A 15,291-nucleotide genomic window follows, 5' to 3' on the forward strand; every position below is an offset into this window, starting at 1 on the left:
CATCTATTTTATGCCTTCCTCGGATGTTCCTCGTGAACAGTCGCCAAGTTGTTATCCCCAGTGCTACTCGATCCCCGACTGATTTCCTGCTGCGTCGGCACCCCCGGCGAGTTCGTGTCGTGTACCAAAGGCGGTCCCTGTTCCGCATTCTCTGCGATTGTGGCAGGAAGCATATTTGTGGCAGCCCCTTCCCTAACGCTGAATTGTGCGAGTGTCCGCAATTTCCTCGTGACCCATGCGGCCAATATCTTCCCTCTCTGCTTCTCGCCTAATCTTGAGCGAGGGAAGTCGCCTCGACCAACGAAGGCCACGACGTCGACCACGACCTGGTGCTCTTCCAGTACAGCATTGACGGCGACAGGAACGATAGCAGCCAGCTTATTTGCCCGAGAAACCTCAATGACCATAATAGTGAGTCCACCAGCCTGGAAGATAGCACATCCCTGATTCGTAATATGTCGATGCGACCTCTCGACCGAGTACTCAATATCCATGGGGAAATGGTTAAGCCCATTCACCTCAAACGTCTCCCCAATACTACCGAGCACAAAAAGCGTCTGCATATCAACCATCGCACCACCAGGTCCAATTGGCCGTACAATGTTGTGCAAGAACCCTAGATCACCGGTTCGGACGTAGGTAATTCTCGGATCACCATCGATGATGCGGCCTTGGAAGCGCTCGATGTCGAAGGAGTCTTTAGACTTGTAGAATGCCTTTGCGCAGGCTTCGGATGCGATCCATATCTCGCCATATTCTCCTACACAACACAACTCGCACGTCTCTGGATTGACGATGGCGATTTGTGTGGATACGGGTACCATCCCGGAATCATGCAACAACAACCCGAACGGATCAAGATCAGGATCGGCCGGCTGCACGAGGCCTGACCGCAACGCTTTGACATCCAGATACAACTCCACTGGCTCGATACACATATACGACCGCGTAGCCACCATGGGATTCAGCACATGACTGTAGATAGTATTCACCGCCGTCGGATCCAACCCACTCTGATCAAAATGCGTCCGAACCTTCGGGAAGATATCAGACCTCGGTCGACCCTCGAACATAATCATCAGGTTCTTCAACTCCATCAACTTGAATCCCTTCGCCGGTGAAGTAGCCATGGCATGATCCAACATCTGCGGTGTAGCATAGGTATCCTTGACCTTATACCGTGCCAGCGCCTGGAACAACACAGATGGGTTCGCGGCATAATCAGGTGGGGAGACGATGTAGGTCGAGGCTCCGACGTACACACCCATCAAGCATGTATGCATGAACCCGATACCAGAGGTACTCCGTACACACCCCAATATAGGTCGTGCACTATGCATCTGACACGTCTCCTTCTGAACCTTGCACATAGCCATAATCGTATCATGACCTAACTGCACCGCAACACGTCTCTGATCAGGCGTCCAATACGTCCAAATCAACGCCGGGAAATCCGATTTCAGCCATTCGGGACGCACACTGAACCCAAGCTCCCGACATCCCTTGAGTTGTTTCGACGGTTTCGACGTATTGTGAATCGGCGGAATATTCATCCTCGCCGCCATCGCCGACTGCCTCAGATGCTGCGAAATCGTCTTACTCTTAAATGCGTGATCCGTATCATTATTCACCAAAATCGCCTTGATCCCAAAATCCGCAATTACATTTAACAACGCCGGTACATCTTCCGAAAGCCTCGACTGATCCAAGGGCGCAATCGGAACGATCGTAACGCCCAAACAGAAACATGCATGGACAGCATATACGAACTCCTCCGAATGCGTATAAATCAACGCGACATGATCCCCCGCCGCGATCTTCGTCTTGTTCTTGATATACGTCGCAACCGCCGCAATCCTCTGATCCGTCTTCCGCCACGAAATTCCCTTCCCCTCTTTCCCTCTCGCATCAATCGAACACAATGCAAGTTCCTCAGTCTGCCTACTCACCCTCCACTGTACCAAATCCACGATACTCGAAAAGTTGTTGAGCGGCGTACTCGTCCGATCATCAATCGAAATCTCCCGATAATCAACCCCACTAAACTGTTTCTCCTCCATCGCAAGCAATTCCGCCCTCTGCCTCGACGCAACCGGACTCCAAATCCCACCGACTGGATCACTCCCCACCGGCAGGTTGAGCACCGCTCTCTCCACCGCAAATTTGACATGCACAGCCGGCAACGTACCCATCTCAAACTCCCTCCGACAAAGCATATTTCCAATCTCCCTCCGCCCATTCTTGATCGTCCTTGGCAGCGTATTCGGTGCTGTAATCAACACACAATAAACACGAACCTGATGCTCTTCCAACAAACACTCGATACACTTCTCCGCAATGCTCGACAATAACTCATAATCCAACTGTCTCGGCGGCCCACTCGGCGTCAACGGGGCCGTAATCGCCGCCGAGCTCTCCAGAATAATAACCGGTAGGTGTTCATTGTTGACAAACACATCAAAAGCCGAACAATCAAACACCCGCTGCACACTCCTCAAAATCGTATGCACCATCTGACTCGTATAATGATAACGAAACTCAACCAAATCCTGTCTCCCATTCTCACTCCACTCAACCCTCTGCCTAAGCCGATCCTCATACAACCCCAGCACATACAACTTGCCCTTAATAAAACATCCCAACAACCCCGTTCGCAAAAACTCTTGCTCGAGCGGTTGTGGTTGTAGTCCGGTTTCGGGGGAAAAAACATACGTCAAAGCATGGAAAATCGACTCAGTATGCTTCGGCAAAGCCCAAAACCCACCCGAGATACTCGGGCTATCGACCCAAATCTCGCCCACAATACCAGGTGGGCACAACATGCTATTCTCCGGATCCACAATCGCCATCGTCGCATCCGGAATGGGACACCCGAACGCACCGACCCTAACCACACCCGGTTCACCCGCCCGTCGTCGGACTTCGTTCCCGGTTGCAACGACAACGACATCATTCGTCTTCAACGCTTCCTGATCCAACAAAACCTCCGCCAACTCCCCCTCCTTATCCTCCTCGAGTCCGGTGGCCATCCGATCCTGTCCGCCCAGCCAATCACGCATCGAGATAACCATCCCACCATGTTCCGGCAAACACAACATCGGCGCAACAACATCCCGCGCCCGCGTATTCCCAAGCGGCCGAAGCCAGCGGTCGGTCAATATCTCATGAAACTCCGCATCGACATTGAGACAATCAATCAAACACAACCTCACACTCCCAAAATCAACCGGATATTTCTTACTGTACCCTCGTGTGCTATGCGGATCATTCTGGTAGTTATACGCCACCGTTTTGAGGCCAGGATAATCCGCCAAGGTGAGGGTCGCTTTATATTTCGTTATCAAGTTCGCCCAGAGTCCGGGGACTGTGATGGCGGGTTGTGGGATCCAGACGGTTGTGTTACCTCCGTAGACACTCAACAACACACCCAGGATCATACCCACAGCCTGCCGTGGATCCAAATAGGTCAACAACACCTCCCCGACACCCCCTCCCACACCCATCGCGCCCGTCCTCTCAAATGTCGCTGGAGCACGTCGCGGGAGTCCACCGGGGGCTGTGGATACCATTGCCGAGATAGCGGCCATTTGGTGCATAACGGTTTTGTGACTCAACACGACACCACGCAACTCCCCGGTCGGGGAGCGGGAGAACTCGATGTAGGCCAAGTCGGGCGATTGCAGCGGTGGTAAGTCATCCTTCTTGTTCCGCGGGTGATAACTCCCGAACTCATTCGTCTTCCACCATTCGACGCCTCTCGGCCACGCGAGTCGTTGTTGCATCAAATCTCGCTGGAACGCTTTGAGGTTGTTATCCGTCGTCAGCGCAAGATGCGCATTCGTACTGGTGAGGATGAAATTGAGCTCAGCGTAGTCGTTGGGTCGATTAATCGGTACCGCGACGACACCGGCAATGAAACATCCGAACAGGGCAACCACGAAATCGACGACCTCTCCATCCCGATAGACGAGCGCGACCCTATCCCCTCTGAACAACCCACTCTTGTCCCTGATGACCTTCGCGACCTTCTCCGCCCTCCCCGCCAATTTATCCCATGTGACACTCTGCACCTCCTTCCCCTTCGAATCCAACACCAAAAACGCCGGACGCTTAGGAGTCGTGGCAGACCGGTGCCGAAGAAGGGAAGCGATAGTATCGAAGGAGGACATGGGGAGAGAGGGGGAGTGGGGATCGTACAGCGCGAAAGGGACTTCGCGAGGTTCGAAGGGGAGTTGTTGTTTTCCAGCGTTTTGAAGCCAGGGGGGGACTTCGTCTTGACTTTGTTGTAGGTAGGATTCGTAGCCGGGGGAGGTTGGGGTGGGGTTTTGGTCGTAGTTGTAGACGCGGGAGGGATCACTGTAAAATGGTGCGTTGTGCAATATCTCATGGTCGTGGTCGTAGTGTGAGGCTCCTTCTTCTTCGTAGGGGCTTGGCTCGTCGTATAACCCCGTATTCGCCCGATGCGAGAAATTGTCGAAGTATGGCGCTGGATCCGTCGTGTACTGCGATTCGGTCTCGAGTGCTGGGTTGAAGACATAATCATTCGCGCTTTGTCCATCACTCGATTTCGTGTCCGAGTGGCCATGCGACGACGAGCTCGCGCGTACGCTGCCGATATGTGGTGAGGCATCGCCGAAGCCGGCGTTGGCTATTGATGCTCTGTACCCTGATCCATTTCCATCATGCACATTCTCTTGAACCAAAGACGGCGCGTATTGCTGGTCCATTTGCGCTTGCAGGTTCTGCTCCACAACCTCCCCCGGCACCTGGAATTGCTGCAACAACGCCGTCCGTCGCTTCAAATAGCCCTTCTCGGTGATCTCTCCCTCATCGTACTCCAACCGCAACTCTGCCAATCGTTGATCAAGCGCTGGAGGGATGTCATTCATTGCAGACATTGGTGGTGAGTTTCGCTTGGATTGGACGGCTATGTCGGTGGAGAGGCACGTGATGCAGGCACCCATAACAGTGCACGAGGGAAGCTTCACGTTGTTTTCGACATGAGATCGCAGGGTATATCATCACCATGGGAAGCTTCAGTTCAGCTCCCAAGGTTTCAAGGACGCGAAACGGGTGGGGTCTTGGGTCAGCCTTGGGTACGGGACGGACCGTGGGAACCTCGAGACTCGCCGGCAACTCTGCGTTAAATGAAGCTTGCTGCCGAGGCCGATGTCCGTCCAGGCAACGAGAGCCATGATCTCTCTCATCTCACATAACATCTCAGTTCGTCAGAGAAGGGGACGTTCACTGCCGCACAGCATCACGTGACGATAAACACCGCATAAGCGCGAAAAAGTCCAGCTTCAGCAGTCCTCGACTGCAAAGCACAGAAACAAGCAAAACGCTTCTAAGAGATCAACAATGTCGAAACGTGCCAGGCCCGACGACCTCGACTTCATCGGCACCATCGACTCTGACGCCGAGCTCTCCGTCGAAGAAGAAGAAGAGGAGATCGCCTCCTCCGACTCCGAAGTCGAACAATCCGAGGTAGAGGAAGAGCAAGCCTCTGTAATCAAAAAGGGAAAGAAAGCCGCGGCACAGAAACCGAAGAAGGCGAAGCAGCTGAAGGCGAAAGTCGAGAAAGCGAAGGAGCAGGATATCGACCCGGAGTTCGAGTTCGATAATGGTCAGGCGACTGGACTTGGTGTCGATGAGGGTGGAATGGAGGGGTGGGGATTTTCTGGGGCTGGATTGAGGGAGGGAAGGAGGGATGTTAATATCGATGATATTGTGAAGAAGAGAAGAAAGCTTGATCTCAAGGAGGAGAGTGAGGATGGGATTGAGAAAGACGAGGAAGAGGAAGAGGAGGAGTTCAAGGGTTTTGGAAGTGAGAGTGAGGACGATGGGGAAGGGGAAGGGTTCGGGGAGGGTGTGCCGGAGGGTATGCAGGAGGAGGACGAGGAAGAGGAGGAACTCCCTAACCTCGATTCTGAGGAGGAAGACGAGGACGAGGAGCAGGAGGATGACGAGAATGATGAGGAGGATGCGGGATCTGACGATGAGTCCGTCGCCTCCGTCGTCGAACACCCTCACGACTTGAAGGGCAGCGACGACGAGGAGGAGGAAGAAACCGCCGAAGAGAAAGCGAGGCAAGAAGCGTACTTCGCCCCCGCCGAGGAATCTGCCGGTTCCGTCACTGCTTCTTTCCAGGACATGAACCTCTCTCGTCCGATCCTCAAGGGTCTCAACGCAGTCGGGTTCACCAACCCCACCGCTATCCAGGCCAAGACCATCCCTGTTGCGCTTCTGGGTAAAGACATCGTCGGAGGCGCCGTCACCGGTTCCGGAAAAACCGCCGCCTTCATCGTCCCAATCCTCGAACGCCTCCTCTACCGCCCCAAAAAAGTCCCAACCTCCCGCGTCCTCGTCCTAACCCCAACCCGTGAATTGGCAATGCAGTGCTATAACGTCGGCATCAAACTCGCCGCATTCACCGATATCCGTTTCTGTCTCTGTGTCGGAGGTCTCTCCCTCAAAGCTCAAGAAGCGGAACTCCGGACCCGGCCGGATGTGATCATCGCAACACCTGGTCGATTCATCGATCACGTACGAAACTCGATCGCGTTCACGACGGATAATATCGAGATTATGGTTATGGATGAGGCTGATAGGATGCTCGAGGATGGATTTGCGGATGAGTTGAATGAGATTGTGGAGGCGTGTCCCGTGGGACGACAGACGATGTTATTTTCGGCGACGATGACGAGTGATATTGATCAGTTGATTCGCTTGTCGCTTAATCGCCCGGTCAAGTTACAGGTCGATCAGAAGAAGGCGACGGCGGCTGGACTTACACAGGAATTCATCAGGATTCGACCGCAGAGGGAACACCTCAGGCCCGCGATGTTGTTGGCGTTGTGTACGCATTACTTCAAGAGGAGGGTTCTGATTTTCTTCAGGTCAAAGGTTTATGCGCACAAGATGCGCATCATATTCGCACTCTCTGGGTTAAAGGCTGCAGAACTCCACGGTAACCTCTCGCAAGAGCAGCGTATCCAGGCTTTGGAGGGGTTCAAGGACGGCAAAGCTGATTTCTTGCTCGCTACGGATTTGGCGTCCCGTGGTATTGATATCAAGGGGATTGATGTCGTTATCAATTACGAGGCACCACAATCTCATGAGATTTACCTCCATCGTGTCGGTCGTACGGCTCGTGCAGGGCGTATTGGTCGTTCCGTGACTTTGGCGGGAGAAGCAGACCGCAAAGTCGTCAAAGCCGCCGTCAAAGCTGCCGAAACCCAAAAGATGAAGGTGGGCTCCCGTACCCTCGATAACGACCTCGTCGACAAACTCGGCGCCAAAATCGCGGGTATGGAGGACGAAATCGAGGAAGTCATGAAAGATGAACGCGAGGAGAAGCTCCTCAGACAGGCCGAGATGGAAATCCGACGTGGAGAGAACGTGATGAAATACGAAGACGAGATCAAATCTCGTCCTGCACGTACTTGGTTCACGAACGAGAAGGGAAAGAAGGATGCGAAGGAGAAGTCTGCAGCTGTCTTGAATCCCAAGGCAGAGAAGAAGTTGTCGAATAAGCAGTTGAAGAAGAAGAGGACGGCGGATGGGGAGGATATGCCGAGGGCGTATAAGAAGACGAAGGTGGAGCGGACGACGAAGCCGGCGAGGGGGAAGGCTGCCGGGACTGGAAAGACGAAGAACGCGAAGGGCGGGGCTAGGGCTCCGAAGCCGAAGGACAGCTACATCAGTACCAGACGTTAGAACATCGATCATAGAATCACACGCTTCGTCTCCCAGCGATAGATCACGTGCCCCGCCCCCAGCTATTCGCGCTGGTAGAGAATTTGCGGTGTGGCTGTGCGATACGCCCCTCGCACTAAGAGATTTCGCAAAACTGAACATTTTTCGAAAGTCCAGAGTTTCCTCGAGTAACTCCATCCAACAACACTTCGTGACCTCTCTCTCATAATGGCCAAGTCCTCGTCTAAGGTTGCTAAGGTTGCTAAGCCTACTGCTCTCGATACCCCCAAGAAGGCCGGTGTTCAGAAGGCTGTTAAGGGTGCTGAGAAGGTGAAGAGTGCTGCCAAGGCTGCGGTTAAGGAGAAGAAGTCTAAGAAGGCTAAGGTTTGTCGTCCTCGGTGTGTTTTGTTACGAAGATCTCTGCTAACTGTGTGGTTCTCTAGTCCCCCACTCCTTCCTCTTCTTCCTCCGAGTCCTCTTCTGAGTCTGGCTCTGACTCTTCCGACTCCGAGTCTGAGGAGGAGACCGTCACCAAGAAGGTCGTTGACGCTGGTAAGGCCGTCGCCGAGAAGGCCGGTAAGGTCGTTAAGGCTGTCAAGGAGGCCGTTGAGGAGTCCGACTCCTCTTCCGAGTCTGGCTCTGACTCTGAGTCCGAGGAGGAGGCCAAGAAGGACGATTCTGAGTCTGGTTCCGACTCTGACGACTCCTCTTCCGACGAGGAGATGAACGATGCCAAGAAGGAGGAGTCTGGTTCCGACTCTGACTCTGACTCTGACTCTGAGGAGTCCGAGGCTGGTGACAAGAAGCGCAAGGCCGAGACTGCCGCTGAGCCCGAGGCCAAGCGCTCCAAGACCGAGGAGTCCTCCGATTCCGAGGAGTCCAAGACCATCTTCGTCGGTCGTCTCTCCTGGAACGTCGACAACGAGTGGCTCGGTCAGGAGTTCGCTGACGCCGGTGAGGTCGTTGAGGCCCGCGTCGTCATGGACCGTCAGACCAACCGCTCCAAGGGTTTCGGATACGTCGAGTTCTCTACCGCCGCTGCTGCCAAGAAGGCTGTTGCCGAGCTCCAGGGTAAGGAGATCGACGGCCGCCCCGTCAACCTTGACATCTCCCAGCCCAAGCCCAAGCAGGAGAACCGTGGTGACCGTGCTGAGCGTTACGGTGACAAGGTCTCCCCTCCCTCTGACACCCTCTTCGTCGGTAACATCTCTTTCGATGCTACCGAGGATGAGCTCTATTCTGTCTTCGGCGAGTGCGGTAACGTCCTTAACGTCCGTCTCCCCACTGACCGCGAGACCGGTAACTTGAAGGGTTTCGGATACGTCCAGTTCGGTACCATCGAGGATGCCCAAAAGGCTCATGCTGAGAAGAACGGTGCTGAGATCGCTGGCCGATCTATTCGTGTGGACTTCTCTCAGCCTCGTGATGACTCTGCTCCCCGTGGCGGAGGACGTGGTGGATTCGGCGGTGGTGACCGTGGTGGCCGTGGTGGCCGTGGTGGAGGCCGTGGTGGCTTCGGTGGAGGTCGTGGTGGAGGCCGTGGTGGTTTCGGTGGTGACCGTGGTGGCCGTGGTGGCCGTGGTGGAGGCCGTGGTGGATTCCAGTCCAACTCTTCCAACCGTGGTGGTGTTGGAGAGGCCCGTGGTACCAAGATCTCTTTCTAAGCAGCTTGCCTACGGTTATGGGCATGGGGCGTACTGGAATGGGGAACGTGGGAGGCCTCGAGTATAGATGCGGTCATGTCAATGTTGTTTGATGATATCTAAAAGTTTCTTGTTTGTTTCTATTCGTTTTTGGGATCCAGGTTTTTGGACAATACATACATATTTCACACGTTGAACTTTCTCCTTCTTCTCACTTTATCGGTATTTCCCAGCTGCTGATTGTGGCTGCCCCCGTAAATGGATGATCACATGTCTTGGATCACCTGCTCACAACCAAACGTAATAAGGGTCCGAACCTGCTCCCTGTGCTTCAGCCAACTATACCATCCATCGTAAACTATCCATGCAGCAGCAATCGAGCCGACCATCGTCGTTCTTCCATCCTTTGAGCTTCGTCCAGCCTGTCATGGAGGGAAGCGTGCTTATTGATGGTACGTCGGTCTGAGGTGTGAGGTGTTTGTGCGCGTGGACAAGGGCTAACTTTGGGTTTGCAGATTCTTGGGTTAGTGTTGAGGAGGAGATGGGGAGAAGGCAGAGTGGTGGTGAGGAGGTGGAGCATGTCAATGAGGGAGTGGGTGAGGTGGAGGAAGAGGAGGGTGGGGGGAGTGAGGATGACGAGGAGGATGACGAAGAGGCTGCTGTTTTTAAACCGACGTATGCGTGCACTTCCCGTACCAGGAGCCGAGCTAATTATGAGTGTACAGTACGTCGACACGGGCTTCCCACGTTTCGGAGACGAATTCGCCGTTGACGTCGTTCTTCCAAGCGAGTGACTGCAGGCGGAACCCCGCACCATCTAACAGCCATTCACGGGCTTCTTCGCGTAAGGGTGCTGGATATGAGGAACGTACAGCGAGTCCGGCTCCTTCTCCGAACATTGGCGTCACGCAATTGGAGTTGCTGACGCAGGAGGAGGTGATGGAAAGGCAGGCTGCTATGAGTTCTGCCAGGGACACGCCAGTTTCACGCGAAGGTGCTACGCCTAGGAAGAGGATGAAGCGTCCCGCCAATGTGAGGAGGCCATCTAAGAAGGATGCAATCCCCCAGGTCGTGGGAAGCGGAGCCGGTGGATCGGGGTGGGGCATGATGATCATCTGGAGCGTCGCACTGTTTGGAGTTGGATTTGGACTCGGGTGCGTTCCATGTACAGTTTTCATGTTTATTGCAGGCTAACTGGGTGATAGGTATGTCTTTCGAGGCACGGTGATGGCTGCGGAGACTTCTTCTCCGCGTGCGTCCAGCCCTAACCCGAGTGCTTCGGTCAGCCGTCACCGGTGGACAGACTGAGCGGTCGGACGTCCGTTGGTTGTATTTATAGGCGTTCCACAGATACCATTTGTCGCTTTCTGCCTTTTTATCGTTCGTCACATGGGATGGTTGGCCATGGATTCTGGATCAGGGCTACGGGGTACCGGCACGCGGAGTCAATGGCAGGCAGGATGACCAGCAGCCAGGAGTTATGTTTCACTTGCTTTACATCCATCTTTTTATCCTAAATGTACGGTCGTTCATTCCCTCTACTTGATTACATCACGGTTAAGGTCCGGCCGCCTTTCGCTCGCGAGATTACTTGACGTTGCAGCGAATCGGCGGGCGATCGCATTTTGCAGGAGCACGGCCTCGCACGTTGTCGACGGGAAGGGGCCACGCAGAACCATCAGACCATCGCACGTCGAGCAGGAGAGCTGTTGGGAAACACGCGATTAACCTGCGACAATATACGACCCGCCTTCCCGTTTTCTACTGCTTATTCACCGCGAGAGATACGAGGCCCGTGCGCAGCGACCGCTCCCTCGTCTCAACCTTAACCCGAAGCCTGCAGACGCCCATTCGACCACCACCGAAAAACCAACCAACCCACCCTTCCATTTCGAACTCCGCCGCTGAGAGGAGACACACCATCCATCATCAACGCGATCTCGACGCATTCACTCGACATTTCATCATCTTCGTCTCGCTAAGCACCTCGTTACGGACTGCCGCACATGGCTATGCAACCACAGATGGCCTACGGCGGCCAGCAAATGGATCCGAACCAGTATAACGGCCCTATGCCAAGTGAGAGTCAGTGGAGACTACGAGGTAAGTTCTTCGCGAGCGATCGCGTATTTTCCGGTCTGACATCATCGTCACGCAGAGCAAGCCGCTGCAAACTCATACCAGAACAACGCGAACGCGCCCGGACCTCCGTTCGCCGGTGGCAATCCCCAGCAATCTTTCAATTCTGCTCAAAGACCTTCTTTGCCTCCCATTGAGCCTATTCATCATAATCCTAACCTTCCCTTTGACTTGTCGCGTCGAGGATCGATTACGGACCCGTCATTACATCTTTCCTCGGCTACACCCGGGAATGAGACCCCCGTTCCGTTTCAGGGGGGTGGGCAACAACCTGGATTCGGATTTGTGCCGAGGCCGTCGCAGGATGAGGTCGTAGGCGCTCCACCATACAGTGCGAACGGATCACCGGGACACGCGATGCAACCCGACTACGGCAGCTACCCACTCGACTCGCGAAGAGACTCGCGCGTTTCACAAGTTGTTGTCGATAATGGCATGTCAGAATACGACATCGGGCACAGACCAGGCTCTGTTTCGGAATCATACGGTGGTCATCCCGGAAGCATGCGCGGTAAAGCGCCCTCAGTGTCCTCCTACATCTCTTCTCGACGGGAATCGCAGGCTTCGACTTATGGATTTGACTCCCGGATGTCCCAACTGCAGATCGACCCGAACAATGGCCGCTCGGTGTCGCCTAACTCCCAGAAACGGCCGTGGTCTAGTACCTCTGGTACAGGGCCTGGTCGTCCTGTTCCGCATATCGCGCCGCCCATCTTCCATCCGGATGCGAACAACAGGTATCAGCCCAACCGGACTTATCCCTTCCCTCACCCCAATGCGCCCAACCCTACGCCTGGGTTCCCATACGCGTTCCCGGACCCCCAGTATGATACTGCGTCTATCGCGTCGACCTCGACCGGCCAATTGGTTCAGCCTTCTGTTGAGCGGGTCAAGGAGACGCCGTACTCTCGTTCTCCGGAGTTAAGGGTTAGTCACAAAATAGCCGAGAGGAAGAGACGACGGGAGATGAAGGACTTGTTTGATGATTTGAGGGACAACTTACCCGTGGACAAGACTTTGAAGACGAGCAAGTGGGAGATACTCAGCAAAGGTATGTTTCTTCTTATCGTATATTCAGGATGAAACTAACTGGATAATCCAGCCATTGAGTACATCAGCAACCTCCGCGTCCAGCAGGAGAGCCAGCAGAGGGAAATCGAGTCTTTGAGACGCGAAGTTAAGGATTTGAGGGGTGGGAACATGAACTAAATGGAAGGCAATGGAGGAGAAACATAACGGGAATATGGCTGGTGATTTGCATTGGAGTTGGTGGACGGTGACACTTCCTGAAGTTCAGGAACGGGGGATCGAGAGTGATGGATGGGTGCGATTTTTACGAATTTTGGATGTTGACGATGGAAAAGAAGACCCTGACGGCCGCAGCTGCAGCTGAAGAATGGTCTTTTGCTTGATCTTTCGCGGTCGCTTTATGCCTATCTTTGTATCTTTTATTGGACGATATTTTGTACGTTGTTATGGTTGTCGCGTGGTCGTTGTGTTGTGTTGTCGTTGTCGTTGTTGTTCGAGTATTGCTTACTGGTCCTCTGTTGTTTCCGAGTCTGCGAAGATTTATTGCTCTACTACTAGTGATAGGCTTATGTTGTCTAATGGATTATTCTCTCCCTACGCCCATACTGCGCTTCTGGAGGTTCGTCGGCTGGGTAAATCAAAGCCGACGAGCCGTCATGAAGAATTGAAGACGTGGCGTGGTAGGATGCAACCGCCCTGCGGGGCCGAGTCTTATGATGCTTAAACTTGGAGCTATCAGCTCCATATCGGCTTGTATTCCCATCTGGGTCGTCGGGCTTCATACATCGGCTGTGATCGTGGGGTGTATTGCAGCTGGGCTCCCGTAGCCTTGCCGTTGCCACTGCCTATCAGTCGATCGCTGCAGACTCTTTTGCCGAGTTGGAGGGGTTTAAAAGCGGGAGTTTCCTCATTACATGTACTTGGAGAAATCACTACTCACCATGGAGAAGTCTACAATCGTCGAGTTTGGTAGCAGCACTAGCTCCCACCGCCCCTCCATGGAAAAGGTTCCCACCCTCAGGCCAGCCGAGGCTATCGCTGAAGGTGAAGTCACCATCCTCGAAGAGAATGGCGATGAAGCTCGTCAGTTTATGGGGGAGAATTTTGGCGAGGATGGGGAAGAGTTTGATGAGGAGTTCATGAAGAAGCTCGTCAGGAAGATTGATTTTACGATTGTGCCGTTGCTAGCTTTGACCTACGTGGGAATCCTTGCAACTCCACGTTCATATCTGGTACTAATAGAGGTATAGTTCTTGCAATTCTTGGACAAAACGACTCTTTCGTACACCTCCGTCATGGGTCTTCAAACCGACACTCACCTCAAGGGTGACGAATACTCATACCTCGGAATGCTATTCTACGTCGGGTTCTTGGTCACCGAACTTCCGACTCAGTGGCTGGCTCAAAAGGTGTCACATCTTGCGAAATACCTCGCCGTCAACATCATGCTCTGGGGAGTCGTCCTCTCTTGCCACGCCGCTTGCACGAACTTCGCCCAACTCGCCGTCCTCCGCACCCTCCTCGGCGTCTTCGAAGCTTGCGTGGCCCCCATCTTGGTCATGATCATCAGCATGTGGTACAAAAAAAGCGAACAAGGCCGCCGCGTCTCCTTCTTCTATGTCATGAACTCCCTCACCAGCATCGTCGGCGGCTTCGTCGCATACGGCGTAACTTTCACCCACTCCCATTTCGCAAGCTGGCGAATCTTCTACCTCGCTCTCGGTCTCTTCACTGTTGCCTGCGGAGTTCTCGTGTTCATCTTCCTCCCCGACTCACCCGTCCGCGCCAGTGGTCGCCGATTCAGTGACCGTGAGAAGCGTGCGGCCTTGTTGCGTATTGCGGATAATCAGAGTGGGACGCAGAATAAGAAGTTAAAGGTGTATCAAATGAAAGAGGCACTCGTGGATGTTAAAACGTGTACGTACTGGACGCATGGCAACCCGTTTCCCGTTCAGAAACATTATGCATTAAGCCGAGATTGCTAACGTCGCTTGGCAGGGTTGATCTTCATTTCTGTTATGTTGACATCCATTCCAAATGGTGAGTCCAGACCTTTGCTCCACTGTGAATACATGTACTAATTGTCGAACGTGTAGGTGCCTTGAGTAACTTTAACAGCATCATTATTAAATCCTTTGGCTTCACATCCCAGCAAACTCTCATCCTTGGCACACCCGCCGGCCTCGTCGGAATCGTTTTCGTCCTCGGCTGCGGTTGGCTAAGTGACCGCCTCAATGACCGAAGTCTCGTGATGTTAATCTTCCTGATCCCAACCATCCTCGGTGCAGCCCTCATGGTGGGCCTTCAACACCTTCATAACAAGGCGGGATTACTGGCTGCGAACTACCTCACTGGAACCTTTGGCGGTGCATTTGGATTGATCCTGGCCTGGAATGCCTCGAATATCTCTGGACATTCAAAGAAGGTGGTCGTTAATGCCATGACCCTCGTTTCGTTCGCTACCGGGAATATCATTGGGACACAGACTTTCCGAGCGAGTGATGCTCCGGACTACATTCCGGGCAAGACTGCTATCATTGTCTGCTTGGGTGCCCAGGTGGTTGTGTCTTTCGCCTTGAGATATGTAAACATCTGGTATAACAAAAAGAAGGCGAGGGTTGTGGAGGGGATGGATCCCGCGACCAGGGAGGCTACAAGGAAGCATATGGCTTTCGCTGATGAGACTGACATGAGGAACCCGTTCTTCAAATACACCAACTGAAGAAGACAAAGCAGTGGTTTTGGTGTTCGTTACCCGGTATACGCTAGCTTTATCTTTTGC

At 53.6% G+C, this 15,291-nt stretch overlaps 5 protein-coding genes across 5 annotated transcripts; 4 read left to right on the top strand and 1 right to left on the bottom strand.

The window, feature by feature from the left end:
• Positions 1–8: 8 nt before the first annotated feature.
• SAICODRAFT_52622 (acetyl-CoA synthetase-like protein) lies at positions 9–4,727 on the bottom strand (the record flags this gene model as incomplete). The annotated part of the gene is made up of 1 exon (XM_019169155.1): positions 9–4,727. The coding sequence occupies one exon, from the start codon at positions 4,725–4,727 to the stop codon at positions 9–11; it is 4,719 nt and encodes a 1,572-aa protein (XP_019026517.1).
• Positions 4,728–5,361: 634 nt separating this feature from the next.
• Positions 5,362–9,362, top strand: SAICODRAFT_23450 (DEAD-domain-containing protein; the record flags this gene model as incomplete). The annotated part of the gene is given in 4 exon segments (XM_019166694.1): positions 5,362–7,714; positions 7,734–7,807; positions 7,936–8,082; positions 8,142–9,362. 4 exon segments carry the CDS (start codon positions 5,362–5,364, stop codon positions 9,360–9,362), a joined length of 3,795 nt encoding a protein of 1,264 aa, XP_019026518.1.
• A 406-nt stretch (positions 9,363–9,768) lies between these two features.
• On the top strand, positions 9,769–10,649 carry SAICODRAFT_5351 (uncharacterized protein; the record flags this gene model as incomplete). Its single annotated transcript, XM_019169216.1, has 4 exons — positions 9,769–9,793; positions 9,857–10,016; positions 10,067–10,495; positions 10,547–10,649. 4 exons carry the CDS (start codon positions 9,769–9,771, stop codon positions 10,647–10,649), a joined length of 717 nt encoding a protein of 238 aa, XP_019026519.1.
• A 1,257-nt stretch (positions 10,650–11,906) lies between these two features.
• Positions 11,907–13,086, top strand: SAICODRAFT_76369 (helix-loop-helix DNA-binding protein). The gene is made up of 2 exons (XM_019171016.1): positions 11,907–12,531; positions 12,583–13,086. The coding sequence occupies exons 1-2, from the start codon at positions 11,916–11,918 to the stop codon at positions 12,687–12,689; spliced, it is 723 nt and encodes a 240-aa protein (XP_019026520.1). The 5' UTR covers positions 11,907–11,915; the 3' UTR covers positions 12,690–13,086.
• Positions 13,087–13,630: 544 nt separating this feature from the next.
• SAICODRAFT_76373 (MFS general substrate transporter) lies at positions 13,631–15,280 on the top strand. The gene is made up of 4 exons (XM_019171017.1): positions 13,631–13,708; positions 13,760–14,426; positions 14,508–14,549; positions 14,606–15,280. The coding sequence occupies exons 1-4, from the start codon at positions 13,649–13,651 to the stop codon at positions 15,229–15,231; spliced, it is 1,395 nt and encodes a 464-aa protein (XP_019026521.1). The 5' UTR covers positions 13,631–13,648; the 3' UTR covers positions 15,232–15,280.
• The last annotated feature ends 11 nt before the right edge of the window (positions 15,281–15,291 follow it).

This window comes from Saitoella complicata (assembly GCF_001661265.1).
Source record: "Saitoella complicata NRRL Y-17804 unplaced genomic scaffold SAICOscaffold_3, whole genome shotgun sequence".
Lineage (NCBI taxonomy): Eukaryota > Fungi > Ascomycota > Saitoellomycetes > Saitoellales > Saitoellaceae > Saitoella > Saitoella complicata.